The following is a 17,020-nucleotide window of genomic DNA, read 5'->3' on the forward strand; positions in this document are numbered from 1 at the left end:
ATCCCTCTGCTCTCAGCTTAAGGCTTTTTTTCCAGCATAGTGTGCACTCTGGCTTGGAGCATTGGCATCTCTTGCATCGGTATGCAGCTCCCGTACACACTGCTGATCTCTCTTTATGAGGACATGAGTTTCAGCGCTTTTATCCCCACCTTCACTTGCAAATATGCCTGCATTCAGTATCTGAACTCCAGCTTTAGCTGAGACTTGTGGGAAGCCTTTAAAGAGGAAGTCAATAAAAGGGTATAAACATGCAAGAGCTTAAGCTTGTGCTTTTTGAGTCTTTAACCTAAAGTTATTTCTTAGGAGGGGATGGCATCTCACTTAAGCAGGTTTAAGTAGGTTTAAAAATGATATGCATATATATATATATATATATATATATATATATATANTATATATATATATATATATATATATATATATATAACATTTTGTCATTGCAAGTTCTGTATATTCCTATCCAGTTTAGTGACATAATAGTCATGGAGAATTGAGACATTACCAATATTTTGCATCAAGATTCATTAAGTGTTTTCTATAATAATAATACATTTAATCTAAAGTGCCATTCAAAAAACCCAAGGACTCTGTATAAATTGATCTAAAGGTTTAAAAACAGCAAAATACAGCAGTGTGACAAATGAAGTGAGTTTATAGGCAAGTTTTAAAAGGTGGGTTTTGAGATTTGATTTGAAGAGAAATAAATAATTGAGGTCTGGAGGGAAGGAATACCAGTGTTTTGGGGCAGTGCAGCTAAAAGTCCTGGAACCCACTGTAACTAGAGAGGATTGAAGAACGAGATGGAGAAAGAGAAAACTGAAGGAACGGGTGGCAGGGGCGGAGCTTAAGGAGGGACATGGCCAATCAGTAGCCACCTCTATGGCCACCCCAACAAGGTGATACTTTCAGACGTAATGTTCTAACTCGCAAATTAATGTGTTACAACTATGGGATGGAATATTTTTGACATTACTTAATATAATATAATATATATATATATATATATATATATATATATATATATATATATATATATATATATATATATATATGAGAGACTAGATTTTTCTATCTGTTAGTAGATTAACAAAAACAATGACAACAAAATACCGCATTTAAATTATAGTAATACTTTAAATACCTAAATAAAAATACAAAAGTTAAATAGGATATAATAGAATATATGCTCTTTTCAGAACTGGGTTTTGTGCTTTATAGGGAAGAAGGGAACATTTTGTGTATTTACCATTATCAAGTAGTTTTCTATAATATTGGCAATAAAGAACCACTGCTCAACCTATTCAATATGTATATTTTGCAGACCAATAACCAATTTAGACAACATACACATATAAATATGTAGATTTGATAGCCAGGGCTTTATGACAATCTGGTCTTTCTTCGTTGTCAATTGAATGAATCATGAAATTAAATTCAAATACATACATCTAGCAAAGGTTATTTTTAACTGCCATTGTGTTATAAATATATTTTTCATTTTCTTTAAAATTTAATTTTTAAAACCATGAAACTGTGGTATTTCAACTCAGCGTTGTCATACTTGGAAGATCTTATACTGGTCAATATTTGTGTCAATATAGTTTACATCTTTTTTATTCTCTGCCCATGACTCCAACCTTTTACTAACCTTCATGAAGATCTGCAAGGCATATCAAATCTTAATATTACTACTCAAATTCTGATCCTACAATGAAGAACTACGCTGCCTAAGATTATTTTGCTTACAAGTCCCTGAATTCCAGCTAGCCATCAATTTTCCAAAGATAGTCTTTCTATCTGGAGCTCATCCAGCCTGGCTGCTTGACTGAAGGGCCTTTATGAGGACAGACATTTTGCATCAGAGAAATGAAGTGATGTGAAATCCAGCTGGCAATATGAAACTGAGGGACTTTCTGTGTTATACTGCATTAAACAATAAAAAGGTTGTAAATTGACGTGTTAAAACTTTGGGACGGAATGTTGTTGACATTACTGGACAAAAAATATTGTCAAATGCATTGCCATGTATTACTTGTTGAAAAAACTGTAGAAAATGTAGGACAACTTTTATTTGGAGAGTTAACAAATGAGTTTAGTTTTTTTTTTTTATCCAAGTCTACACTGAAAAAAATACGGTAATACAACAGTTTTTGGCATTTACTTTTTCCTATTTAGTTATTTTAACATAATTGTTTCATGTTAGTAGGATAGAACATAAAACAAATGTGTTAAAAGTAATTAAATATGATTAAGTAAATGCAATATTTTTTTTCAGTGTAACATGTTTTATTCTCTAGATTATAATTATGTAATTCTTTTCATAAATTACGAAATGAATTGTTCTGAACGATCTCAAAATAACACTTTTTAAATTAGAAAAACAGCAGGAGAAATGTTGGCATTATGTTTAAATCTAAAGATGCAACAATCAATTGACTGTAGATCAGAAGTACCGCTTTTTAAGCTTGACCACTCTCTACTGAAATTACAAGGCATTGGACAAAGGGAGACCAACCATGTCTCCTCTAGTAAGAAAACAAGCTTCACATTCGAGAACATACTGGCATTAAAAATAAAACTGTCTAAAAAGACTCAATTTTTTGCCTTTTTCAAGATTTTTCAAGCAATGCACAGTGGATTAAAATTTCATCATGTGTCCTTCTAAAAATTCTGCTGGATGCAGCTGTATGACATCACAGGAAGCTACTGATTTTGGCAGGGGTATTTTGAGATTTGCATACTTTCTCTGTATACATGGATTTTTTTTCCTGGGTAATGCAGCTTTTCTCAAAAGGCCCAAAGAATGTATGTTATATCAGATGGTCAGTTTTAATGGACCTTCAGAGGAAACCACTGTGAGCCTATAGTCCTAAATTAGAATAATAATACATCATTGTCATTATTGTTATCATTATTATTACAAAAAGCATAAATGCATTTATTTAAAATTTAAGATGCCTGCAAAAGTGTTTACTCTTTTTGAAACTTTTCATGTTTTAGGATGAAAATGGATTGTTTGAGAATGTTTGCAAATCCATTTACAAAAGACACCTGAAACTTGTAGGATGTAATTTTTTTCTTACTGTGAAGTAAACAACATATACAATGATGAAATTTAAAAAAAAAAATAGAGTGTCAACTTCAACCACTCTGAATTCATCCTTTTTAGAGCCTCTTTTTATGGCAATTGCAGCTACAAGTCACATTTTGTTACTGGGATGTTTCTCCCTATCTTAAGGTAAAACTTTTCCAACTCATTCTTTTCTTTCCACTTAAAAACAATGATATTCAAAGCTAGATTCTTAATTACATAGAGGTCTGGCCTTTGACAAGACCATTCTATACATTTAACGATTTCTCCTTTGGTCACTCAAGTATTTTTTAAGCATTTTTGGGGGAATTGTCCTGCTGTAAGGTGAACCTCTTTCCCAGCATGACAAGTAGACTGAAGCAGGTTTTATACCTCTTTCCCTTGACTTTGACCAGTTTCACCGTTGTTGAAGATCAACCACACAGCATGATGCTTCCACTCTCATGTTTCACTGTGGGGACGTTCAACAGGTGAGGGGATTATGTTAAGTCTCCGCCAGACAAATCCAATCTTTTAGTATAAATTGCCCAGAGCTGCTGCTTTCATTCATTTTGGTAGTCACCCACATGCCTTTTGGCAGACTCCAAGCACACCCGCTTATTTATAACACCAGGTGATTGCATTTTTTTTTTAGCTGTCTTTCATAAAGCTTAGCCCTATGGAGTTTGCAGCTTGGCGTGGTCCTATGAACAGATACTACGCTATGGAACTTTGAACTGCATTAACATGTTTTTCTTCCATGCTGCCTTTCAGATTAATCATGTTTTTAACTAAGTCTGAATTTTGGTAGGCCGTCCCTCTATTGGGATGTTTGTTACATTACCACGTGCTTTCAAATTGAAGATGATGGATTTGGTGTCTGAAGAAACATAAAATAATTGGATATTTCTTAAGAACCACACCCTGACTTGTATTTCTCAACAACTTTGTGTCTCTTTATAGCAAATGGCTGAATACGTGTCGTGTAGACAGGCAGTGCTTATTGTGTGTTTATTGTGATCAACTCAAGTTAGACTATTTTGTGCAGATTCCTACAAGATTTAAAATTTTGAATTAAAAAAACATTAAATTTAAAGATTGGAATGTAACAAAATATTTAAAAAGCCAAGGGTGATGAACACTTTTGCAAGGGACTGTATATTGACTGAATACATCTCTCTCTATCATTGTTTTCTGACAAACGCTGTCCATATGGCTGGAAACAGAAAGAAAACATAAATACAAAACATAAATACAGCACCTTTATGGTGCTGCACATGAAAGTAATGATTTTTTTTATTCATATGTGTGTGGTAAATGCAATCTCTTTTCTTTTGTGTCTATTTTACTTTTAATTTACCCCAAAAGATTGTTCCAGAACAATGATACAGTGATCTTCCAACATTTATCAATACAGGGCTTCAAAATCTTATTCATTGAGACTCCTGCAGATCACACATAACACACTTTCTTACACCCCACATCCGATTTGTCGCAGAGGATGAAAAAATTTCACAACTGTTGATGCGGGGGCATACAATGAGAAAACTGACACCTCAGACACAGGCAGAAGGAGCACTCTTTAACAAAATCAGAAATGCCTCTGTCTCCCTAAGACTGGGAGAATCTTAAAACAGTTTGACAAATGTCTTTTTGGACTTCTCGTTGGAAGTCCTCCAGGCAAAATATCAAAGACCCCAACCAGACTTTTGGCAGAATCATTTTTTTATTCACAGATAAATTCACTGCAGTTTAAAAAAAAGTATATACTGTACTGTGGCACCCACAGTTTTGTATTTAATTGCTTTTCAGGCTATATACACTGACATATAACGAGAAAGCTTTTGAAAAGACAACATAAAACTTTAGTTGTATAACTTCTCTGCAGTACAACGCCCACTATGATAAAAATATCTTAACAGATTACCTGTCTGTTGGGTCAAAGAATAGTGTACTGATGCAATTTCTAAAGAGAAAATATTAACTTTATTCGGCGACTGCAGCAAAGGAGAAAAGGGAGATCATTCCACAGAGTAAATGAGATTTACAGGCTCATCCATAGTCGGGCAATAGCCCACTTCAACAGATATGAAGGCCAAGAGAGAATGGTAAAGGTCAACTCTGCAAACAGCAATGAAATGAAGTATAGGCTTCATTTCAGACACAATACTGTAATGTCGGGAATGCACAAACCTCTCTCAGAACACACGCCTACCACCAGGGTTCACTCCAGGACCTGCAGCTAAAACTCTCATATTCTCACACTCATATTTCCATTTTCATATTTCAAAGGTTTCCTTTAACTTTCACCTACGTTATATTTTAAACATAAATTCTGCTTTTATAAGGCTATTATAAAAAGTAGTCTGTAGCAAAAAATGTAAAATACTTCATATAGATAAATGTAAATCCCTTTTATTGTACCGCAATGGGGAAATTCACTCTCTCCATTTTAACCCAACCCCTTAGGGAGCAGTGAGCTGCCATTGTGTGGCGCCCGGGGAGCAATGACTGTGTGGATCAAACCGGGCACTTGCAACCTTCTCGGAGCACAAGCACACTGCTAAAACAACTAGGCCAACACATATAAGTGTTTACAGGAACTATGGCTTGGTAAAAAAATTTGATCTCAATTGATCATATATATTCAACCATTTTAAAAAGGAAAAACACATTTGTTCGTCTTGTATTACATTATGAATCAGAGAGTGGAGCCATGCCAACACAAACATTTAAATTGATAATATTTTGTGCTCTTTTAAGAAAAAGTGTTTTGGACAAAGATGCATGTCTAATAAACTTGTGTATATTTGTTTATGTTACATCCACCGCATAATATATTGGGGATTTTATGCTATTGTCAAACACTAAGTGAAGCATTAATGTAAAGTGAAATAAAATAGAAAAACTGTTTCACAAATAAAAATAATGGTAGGAAAGTGTATTAGGTTCCCTTTGCTCTAAAATATCTAAAAAAAAGTACTGCATCAAACATTTATTTCTGTTAATAGGTTTCCGTAAAGTATAAGTTTAGCTGCTAAAATCAAAAGCAATTCAACTTTAGCCATTTTCTTTAACAGTGAAAGCAAAATCAAATAATAAGTAAAAGTTTAAAGCCAAAAAAGTGTAATCTTAAAAAAATGAATGCCCTTCATGTTTTATGTATTTAGAGAAACATGGTTAAGTATTGATGATGTGTGGATTTCAAAAAATAAAGTTAAAACGGAAATGAACAAAGATAGGAGATTTTTTTGGTTAGAAGTGGAACTCTATCTAAAAAAGAATCTGTTAAACCTTTCAATTAAAATTTTATAAATCCAACTTTAAATAACATCTAACAAAACAGCTTTCCATTTAATGAATCTGGCAATTTTTATTGGGTTTTTTTGTTTATGTTTTACTTATTTAGATGCTTAAATTTTCTGCACAATTCAACCTATCTAAATAGGTGCAAAGGCAATGCCTAGGCAGGTTACATTAAGTGGCTTTGCTTCCTAACATGCCTCATAGCTTCTAATAATCCCCTTTAATAATTTCACCAAATTCCAAACATGTCTATATATGACTGTAGCATTAAAGAAATCTAATGCTTTTACATGTAGGCTCATTTAGTACTGAGAACGACATTCCTCCTCCATGTTTCAGGTTCTGACATGGTCTTGAAAAGTCTGTACGTTATGAATTTATAGAAGAAAAAAAAATATTAAGAGTGCTTATTCAGCTCTCAGTTTTATATATTTTAAAGTATTTTATGATCTTGAAGCTTAATTTGATAAATTCTGAAAAAATTAAAGGCTTTTTACATTACATCGTTATTTACAATTAAATACATTATACACACCCCTGGCAGTTATATATAATTGCTTATGTTTAAGTAATTGTTTTATTTAGTTATCTATGTTTTACAATTTTAACAAAAAATTTCTAATTGAAAGTGATTTAAATGTTTGTACCTATTCTTTAAAGTAATGCCAAAGACATTTATTTGGCACAGATAGTCTAATTGTGATTGACAAATAATTTTTGTCAAACAATGTTTGAATATACCTTAATTGCAAAAGAAAAGATATTTTAAAATGTATACTCTTATCATGTTATATTTTAGGCTTTTTGAACAAATAAAAGCCATTTCAAATCTAAATCAAAAATTTAAGGTTAACTGCTGATGAGGACTTTTTAGAATTGTTTTGTTGCAAACACAAAAAAACACATTTTTTTCCATTTTTGTGAGAATATTACGAATTATAAATTGTTATTTAACAGTCAGGTGTATCTTTGCATTTTAACACAACAAGCTAATTTTTAGATTTAGTGAGTCAGTCAACTAAGGCAACTTTATACTTTAAAGCAATTTTACAGCATGTTGGATACATGACGCCGTCTGAATACAGGATACATCTCTTGACTTTAAAGTGTGACACGTATAAACACTGCTTTAACTGCTATGTCTTGGGAACAAAAGAAGCAGAAAGCATATCATGAATATCAGATACGAAGGCTTTACGGCAAAAGAAAAGTTTGTAAACCTCTTTTCCTCAGGGAATGGGCAAAAATAATCTTTTATATTGTAATTGCCTTACAGTCTTTTAGATTCAATGCTGAGCTTAGAGCCACTCAGAAGGTGCTTGGTGTGTAAATGTGGGATGACAAAGAGCAGGGCAAAGGGACACTGACATCACACAGTATGGCGCTGAGGCGGTGAGCTGCTAATCTGAAAGCCCCCTTCCCAACTTGTCTGAGCACATTTGCCTCTAGCTTGGGGTTTATCCTCACAGATGTATATCTGTCAACAGAGAGCAAGGCAGGGCCGTGCTGGCTCTTTTGCAGCATATTGGTTCTTTTTACTGGATTATCATTTGCAGCGGCATACTGCATATAGCACCAGCGCCAGCACTTGGCAAGTAGCAGAAATTCTGCAGGGATAAGCTAACCCCCTCAGCAGTGGGGAAAGGGTATCCTTGAACGTAAACCTCCCTTCTCCTCCATACCTTGTCGTCAGCTCAGCCAGCTTATTCCTGCTGACTGATTATTCTAACCCACAGGAGATGTGCTCAGCCACACATCTCACAGGCTCCCTGCGTCTACCAGTCTGGCATTTCATGGTTCACATTGGCTGGAATCAGATCCAAGCTGTAACAGAACTCACTTTTCACAAGAAAAAAAAAAAAAGAAGAGAAGAGCAAAATACGGACTGCTGCACCCGATTTAGTCTGAAAGTATGCCCAATCTCGCAGTTTAAGTGAACAACCGAGACAGTTGGCACTTTTCATATTTATGCTGATTTAAGAAGCGTTCCAATCCTTTTTGAATCAGGCAGCCTAATGGTGAGAATGACAGCTTCTCAGTATATTCAAGATAAACTTCTTAACCAGTCAACTATTGCTTAAACAAGAACAGTAAGAGGCAATGCCTGATTTAATGCTGATCCTCTTGACTTCTTTTAGCAGATTGAATAGTTTGTAATGTTTTCAGACTGATTAAAGTGTGAATGTGCAAGCTGCAAGTCTCAACTGCCTTACCCAAAAAACTAAAATTAAAATGTACCAAAATAATACTTTTGAAGGAACTGTTTTCCTTAAATGAGACTGATACCCTTTTGTGGGGATAAAAACATATTACCCACAAAAAGTCTCATTTAAGGAAGACTTTAGGAATGTTTTTTTTTTTTTTTTTGTATAGTTTAGTTTGTTTTTTGAAAGACTGGCTTTATGAAATCACAATCCTTTTCCATTCATACCATTTTATAAGAGCAAAAACAGTCAGCAGGATCAGTCGATCACCGACACCCAAGGCTCACAGAAGAGAAATTAACAACAGTAAATTATCAAAAATTATGATTTTTTTTTATTGTTTTTCTGGAATTGTTTAGCAGTGCAGAAATACAGCTGATATACAACCATCTTGTCGCAAGAAAACAGTTGTTAAATGTCTACAAACTTGAGGTTTTATGTGACTGTTGATCTAAAAAGTCAATCTCCTTAGAAAAAATGAACCATCCCAATATCATGTCTCTGCTCTAAAACGGTCCCCTTCTACTTAATTAAGGCGTTATGCATTTATTTACAGCAAACCATTTGTCTTAAAGCACAGCTGTGTGAATTATGACTAGAAAATCACATTCTTAGACAAAAGCTGTTTGGACTATGGAGGCTGAGGAAAAAGGCTGCAGAGAATTTAATTGACTGTAGTTTTGGCACAACCATTAAAAATGAGCACAGCAAATTTGCACAGATGCATGTTGTTTAGAACCTGCTGCATCACTTAATGATTTACAAGCGTCATTCTCTGCCTGTTTGATCATTTCATATAGTGCATCATTGAATTCATATAAATGTTGCCCTGTCCATGGGATCTTTTGGGTTTCTTTATATACTTCATGTATTTACTGAAGTTTCCTTTGTCAATCCTTTGATAAATAATTCCAAACCACATTTGCTAAGAAGCTGCAAAAGCCTGCAAACAAGTTAGGGTTTTAACAAGCTTAACAACAACAACAAAAATGTGTGGGTCTTGCTCAGATCAATATTTAAAAACCTCCAACTACCAGTTTTGTAAGTGAAGCTGTTAATGACTAGTCTCAATCACATCTCCAATCAAGGAGCCAATCTTTTAACAGGTGTTGTGAAAAATATTGAATATGTACCGTTTGATCTCTTATCAGGGTTTTTATTCATGCGTGTATTTGATATGAGAGAAAAGACTTTCACCTTTTATTTATCTTCCATTAGATTCATTATTGCCCCTAAACATCATGGTCAAACACACACCCAAATGTCACCTGCCAGGCTGCTCTTGCAGACACGTCCGATGAGATAAAACCTGATGAAAGGCACCATGCTCAAACAAAAGGAAAGTTCCCTTGGTGGCGTGGCAGCTTTTAGGGCTCCGTAAGACAGAAATTGATGAAACACTTAAGAAGAAGGGAAATCACATCAAGCCAAAGACTCCATCCAACAAAGTAACAGGCAGATCATAAGATGTACATCCATGTACAACCAGTCAAGGGGTTTGCAAAGAGAGTGGGTATGGCTTCACCACATGGCTAATTAGCATTACTATCATGCCTGCCATCTTACCTGATAACTCTCTTTGACAAGTCTGTCTGCTGTCTTCATTAGCTGCCTTTGGTGAAATATGCTCTGATGGTGTAATGATACTCCAACACTTCACAAACTGACACAAGTTTACACTTGTGCACATATGGGTGTAAAAGCACATTCCATGGAGCAGCAGCACATGGAAGAAGTTTAATAAAGTCTGTCAAGCAGACATTTTAAATATTTGGACAGCGTGCCGCTACATGGGCTAAAGTTATAAATAGGTTTTCAGAATGTCACATAAGCAAAAATAGTAAGTGTATTTCTTTGACAAAGAAGAAAAAAAAGGATGAGTCTGTGTGAAATGACTCACAGCATTATGGTGCATGAACAGAGCTGCTGAGGCTGAAGTCTTGTCTACAGAATCGCTGCAGTATGTGATGTGGCGCACTGCAATTTAACTGTCGATTAGGCTGTGAACGCTCAGTAGATCCGCTCCCTTATACCTGCGCTGAAGAGGTTATGTTTTCAGTCCCATTTGTTTGTTTGTCTGCTAGAGACGATGGTTTCTCTGAAAATTGCTCATGACTTCAGAGAAACCAGAGGATGCTATGGACCATAAGGTGTACTGATGTAGGAGCGATTTTTCTTCCCTCTTAGCTTCCCCTTTGTTTTATACTGTACGTGTGTCCTATATAGACATAAAAAATCTTATTGATCTTATCTATTGAAAAATGATTTTTAAGGATTTAAGTAATTTCTGTGTCTCTGAATATATCTCTGTCTATATTCTTTGCCAAATAGGCACTAATATGTCCTAACATTCATCCCCTTTTCGCTTCCCTTTAGTCTCTGTATTTACAAATTATATGAATATGCATCAATGATACATAAACTGTTCGGACAATCCTGAGGAGACAACCCTAACACAAACCCCAAACAGAATGGAAATGCCAGATAAAGACTGGGCCTTAGGAGAAATACATTTTGTTGCTAATATTTCAAGCCTTTATTCCCACTGGAATGCTCATTGTACTTGTAGCTGCCTTACTTCAATAAAAATCTGAATACCTCTTTCCCAGCTCATATCATTTAATTGCTCAAATGTTTTCAGAATAGTCCACACTTGAAGCAGATTAAAAATTCAAATAATTATAATAATATGTTTGGGTAATTGTGGTGCCTGTGCAATACTCTTATAATACTCTTTTTTGTTGTTGTTGTTTTTTTTGTTTTTTTTTTACTTCACACATCTTTAAAAAGCAACATATATGATTTATACTTTTGGAGCACTGGCCTTGGCACCTCATGCATCTAAACTTTACCCTCATATCATAAATATTTCAAGTAGCCCTTGAAGTGGGCGCTATCTTGAAACAGCCTCTGGACAAGATACCTTTTTCATGGGCCCCGTTCTTTCTCTTTCCTCTCATGAACTAAAATCTGGAGCCAAGTAGGTTAGCTTTCTGATAACTATTTTTAACCTCACAACTGGCACAATTTCTGTTGAAGCTCTAAATTCTGTAAATTGTATAAAAAAGGTATAGAAATCCCTACAATTTTTTATGCTTAATATTGGATTAAATAAAAATGTTCAACACTCTATAATACAGGGCATATAAAATAGAGAACAGTGTTTTTTTTTATCTTTTTATTGTACTTTCTTTGTGTTCATTAAATTGAAAAAACATTTTTCCTTTTATATAATTTTTTCTTGCTCTAATTTAAACACCTTAATGATACTGATATGTACCTCAGAGCCTTCCTCCCTCAGTAGCATCTTCCACACAAAGGTGTGTTTTGTTTTGCAAGCAAACTTGGAAAAAGAAAAGTTCCAAAACGATTAATTGATGCAGAAAAGTTTCTTCAGATGAGTCCAAATTTTAGTGCTACCCTGACTTAATATACTTGCACTGTTTTGGGCAGAAGGTCAAAGAAGATCAGAGGCATCCATTTAAGACAGGATATGTCCAGTTTTAACAATCCATACTGGAAGTCCATAAATTAATTCAGCTCTTTTTTTGTTGTTTTATTTTTAGTTAAATTCCTTTATGTGAAAACTTGACGCAATTCAAAGTTTGAACTTATACCTAGTTATACCTCACTATCTATTTTTTTTACATCATTTTGATGATTGCTGTTTGTAGAGATGTTTAGACACTTCAAAAAAAGCTCCGTCAAAAACGAAGAAAAAGTTCACAGCAGAACTTTTAGAAACCCAACATAAAGTCAATATACTCAATATCAAAAGCTCATTTGATACCCTTGGTTTATTCTCTCCCCTGAGGGCTAACCCCACTCCTACTGACTTCCAGCGTGTATGTCCGCCATTGATTGTAAAAATGGCGGCTCCCTGCCCCTGCAGTACGATGCTCTTGAAGAAGATGGTAATGAAGCCTTGAACAGAATTGGAACCACTGGGGACTTGGAAAGGCTGATAAATACAGTTGGGCTTATTTTGAACAAAATAAGTCTCTGTAATTCAGGACTGAAACAATGAATCGGATAAATCATGATTCATTCTTTTATTGAAATAATCGTCAACTAATTTAGTAAGCGATTAATTGTTAACTGGAGTATAGGGACTGTAAAATGTGTCTTTAGCTGACAGAGCCACCCACTTTCAGCAGCAAATATACCAAATTTGTAAAAAAAAAAAAAATGTGTAAACATTTCGAATTTAAGATAAAATCTTTTTCGTCTATCAATATGCTCTAACCAGAACTCCTCCAGTGGAAAAGCTTTATTTTCATTTGGTTTAAATCCACAAAAACGTCTTCTTTAAGGAACCTTTGCTGAACCTTTTGACAGATTAATCGATTTACGAAAAAATCGATAGTTGCAGCCCTAGTGTAATTAACAGCGATTCTTATCATGTCTCCGATACGATGAATGAAAAGCATTTGTTTTAATCCTGTTAGATTTTAAGACTACAAGACATATCTTTTATTTAATATGATAAAATAAAAACTAAAATCAGCTCATCTTTCTCTACTACCTGCTGCTGCTGTGCTATTTCCATACCCTAAATGGCATTTGATGGTGTCTGCCTTTTTAGTAAATCCCTTTAATGCCAGTTTTACTAAATCTTTAAAGCTATGCTAATATCCCCATATCGGTAGTCAATGATCCCACGGCTGACAGAGGTTAAAGTCTGTGGTCCTTAAAATCATTTTATCTGAGAGTATAGTTTGCATGCTTAAGAATGCAATGATACAAGTGTGAATCGATTGGGCTATAGGAGCAAGAGTTAAGAATCTTAACTCTGTAAATGACATAGAGAGAGATTTATTGAATTTAGTTTCGGTTGGTAACAGAATGGTCGCCCCTATTGATATAACTTGCAAAACCAGAGGAACTGCTTCAAAGTTAGATTTCATTAAGCCCAGAGAGAGAAAAACTGTTATCTGTAATGGATTCAAAAAGTATTACATCAATTATCATTTTAATAAAATTAAAACATCTCAGTATAATCAGATAAATGGATGGATGGATGGATGGATGGATGGATGGATGGATGGATGGATGGATGGATGGATGGATGGATGGATGGATGGATGGATGGATTTTGCAAAAATCATCCAAGGTTATTTAATTCAAACCATAATCGTGTCCAAAAGGGGCATGTCTCTAGGCAAGCTGTGACTGTGGATGTGGTTGGATGTCTTTTCGGGTCACAGCTGTGCCTAACAGATGATGGCATTTCAAGTTGGACAGCTCTGTTAGATGAGGCAAGACTTGCTGACAGCGACTTTCCAAAAAAACGAGCATTCATTAAGGCATATTATATAAATATTTTGTGAATTCTAACACAGATTGTGTCGTTATCGTCTCCGACTTATTGCCAACACGCTTTTCAGTATTTACTAAACTGATTCTAATGTGGGTAAGCTATGAGGTCCCCTTGACAGGCACTGTTTTATATTATTGACATTTGCATATGGACTCAATAGAGGATACAAATTTCACTGCGTTCCATCAATAATAAGTGATTATTGGTTAATGAATGTATTTATTTTGCCCTATATAGGTCCAATAATAAATGTCAATTTATTTTTAACAGTAGAACAAAACTTCTCAGCCTCTGTTATGGTTTTATGGTTCTGTGCTGCCACCCCACGATTATTAGTGACCCCCAGGATTAAATGTGGGGAACTGGGTTCCTGAGTAGAATTAGTCTAAATCATTCCTGCTGTGAGTTAAAATTGCTCTAATCACTTTCATTACACCATGGCTTACACTAAATCTGCAGTGACAATGTCATTAATGTCATGTGGGATTTTTTTATTAAAAGAGGAAGGCGGATTAATTTGACCATTTGTCATATGGAGCACTTTGAAGGCACCACCAGCAGCTCCTCTGAAGGGGGTTGAGGAGGCTGGTCGCCTGTAGGGCGGTGGCTGCGCAGACGTGTCCAGGAGCGGGACGGTCTGTGGGGAGATGGGCTGCTGTCAAGAGGCGACATCCAAACCGAGCTGCTGAAAGGCTTCAAGTCACGCAACCTCACCTGCGTCTGTGCACGATGCTGTCCCTGTGCACCATGCTGGAGATGCACATGCACTCTTTAGACAGTGTGCACAATATACACCCTCACCAAATATACCCATGTTTGCATTAAGGACGATTTTCATCTTTGCAAATCCACAATCCCTAACAATCAACCTGCGCGCAGCCTGTGGTTGTGATCATCCACTAAACAAACAAGACACCAGCCTTCTCTCCTGCATCCTGGATCAGTTTGCGAAGAAATACTCAGCTGATTGAGCACAGAAACAGAGAACTAATCATCCACTTAGGCGACATCCAAGTTGTTCCCGACGCAGAAACTTGCGTAGCCGCATTCTGCTCCCCACTGCGCCGCGCAATTCAACTTCCAGGCATTCCAGCACACTTGGCTCTGACAGCAGACAGCGGCGCACTGCTGCAGCGCCGTTTTAAAGGCGAACCAACTCTCTTTGCCTCTATTTTGCATTGAATAACACAACTTGCACCCAAGTGTGCGGCGAGCATAAATGATCTTTTAACACTCCACACAGCCTCCAGCTTTGCGCACACCACGCCCGTCTGCACAACATTAACATCCATCCATCCATCCAAAGCGGGGCTCACCTTTAAAGACGCTTGAACAGAGGCTGTAGAGGATGAAGATCAGGTGCTGCTTGAGCATCATATTCTTCTCTTTTCCTTCACAATTTTTACGCCAACACTCCACTCTCTCCTTTTTTTTTCTTATTCTTCTCTCTCTCTTCGGTGGGGATTGGACTTATCCAGCTGAACGGTGCAGTTTCTCACTGACCCGAGTTACATTGATGAACTCAGGAGTCGCTGCGTGTTTTGGCTGATCAGAGGGGGCAGTGGTGACTGTGCTGAAGCAGGACGGCAGAAATGCTCGTCGGCAAAGTGCAGCTCCTGCTTCCCTTTATTGCTTTGACTTTGACTCGCTGCAGAGAGCTAGAGTCCCGCCCACGCTTTTTGACTAATGAAGACGCTTCACCAATGAAAACACCTTGAAATACTTCTGATCTCTGGTAAACAATCACACTGAGGACATAGTTACTTTCTTACATCAGTTTTCGGACATAAAGCATATATTTTTTTTTGTAGATTATTGTTCTGTTTTTTGTTTGTTTTTTTTCTTTCTTATATTATCAGTGCAAATGTTGATGAAGATTTTCAGTCATCCGGGTCATATTCCAAAAAAATGAAAAACAATCCACTGGACTTTGTTTCCAAGTTTGTAGACGTTTCGCTTCCCATCCAGGAAGCTTTTTCAATTCAAAATGTCAGGAATATGTCATGATCCTGGCACCGGTGGCTGGCTTGATTGCTCATTACATTCACCTGTTTAACTCTGCCCTGTTTCTCATCATCACTTATCTTATCCACCTGTTTTCCAGCTCCTATATAAAGTGTTTGTTTTCAGCCACCAGTGCCAGATTATTCAAGCTGCTGTGAGAGTAACTCTAGCCCTCAAGTAAGTCTGTCTGTTATCCTGATTCTGAGCGTTTTTTTACCTTGTCCTTGTCTGCTCTGTTTGCTGTGTTTTTGCACTGTTTTCCTGGATCCTGGTGGTTATAGGACCTGGACTGTTTCTCTCACCTAGATGAGAATAATCTGGCACTGGTGGCTGAAAACAAACACTATATATAGGAGCTGGAAACAGGTGGATAAGATAAGTTATGATGAGAAACAGGGCAGAGTTAAACAGGTGAATGTAATGAGCAATCATGCCAGCCACCAGCGCCAGGATAATGACAGAATAGCGTTGGTCAATGGCGTAACTCGACAAGCAGAGACTGCAGTTGCTTAGGGGCCCCCTACCTTTTAGGGGCCCCGTCACTGACACCTGGTTGGCCCCCTACGCAATTGTGGATTTGGATGTCTCTTTGCAGATATAATGGTGCGAAAAATTCTTCTCAAACCCACCTGACACCAATATTATAGGCCAGACCTTTTTTTATACCCCAAGACATGGAAGATTTCAACATGATGGTGAGCCGTTTAAACACACCAATAGCAAAGCAGACAGTGGTACTTTTAATTACTATGTTAATAACTGTGTATAGTTCATTAGACGGTTGGTAAAAATACTCTAATATAATATGTTTCAAACCGCAATAAAGATCTTAAAAGAATGATGTATTTGAGTATTTTATTTTTTACAATACGACTTGGAATTATAGGTAATACAGATTACAACGTGTTAGCGAAGATGGATACCAAAAAGAGGTACTTAAACGGATTACAGAAAAGAAAAAAGGAAAGAAGAGCTGCTGGAAGAAAAGAAAAAACGTTCTTTCAAAGAACCAAAGAGGGAATGGTGGACGTTGCTGAGGAAAGATTGCGACTAGGAGATGAATGGAGAGAGTGTGGATTTCGGGGGGGTTGTACTTCATATGGGGCCCCCCCAGAT

At 36.2% G+C, this 17,020-nt stretch overlaps 1 protein-coding gene across 1 annotated transcript in view; it reads right to left on the reverse strand.

Annotated features, from left to right (window-relative positions):
- The window catches only part of LOC107099218 (cell adhesion molecule 2-like), a gene marked incomplete at its 3' end in the record, with an annotated part of 164,415 nt that extends 148,898 nt beyond the window's left edge, over positions 1 to 15,517 (reverse strand). The window contains exon 1 of the mRNA XM_015397267.1: positions 15,217 to 15,517. Within this exon, the coding sequence (XP_015252753.1) occupies positions 15,217 to 15,277 (61 nt within the window). The remainder of the gene's footprint in view (positions 1 to 15,216) is intronic.
- Between the last annotated feature and the right edge of the window lie 1,503 nt (positions 15,518 to 17,020).

Source organism: Cyprinodon variegatus, unplaced genomic scaffold (genome assembly GCF_000732505.1).
Source record: "Cyprinodon variegatus isolate N-32 unplaced genomic scaffold, C_variegatus-1.0 Scaffold848, whole genome shotgun sequence".
Lineage (NCBI taxonomy): Eukaryota > Metazoa > Chordata > Actinopteri > Cyprinodontiformes > Cyprinodontidae > Cyprinodon > Cyprinodon variegatus.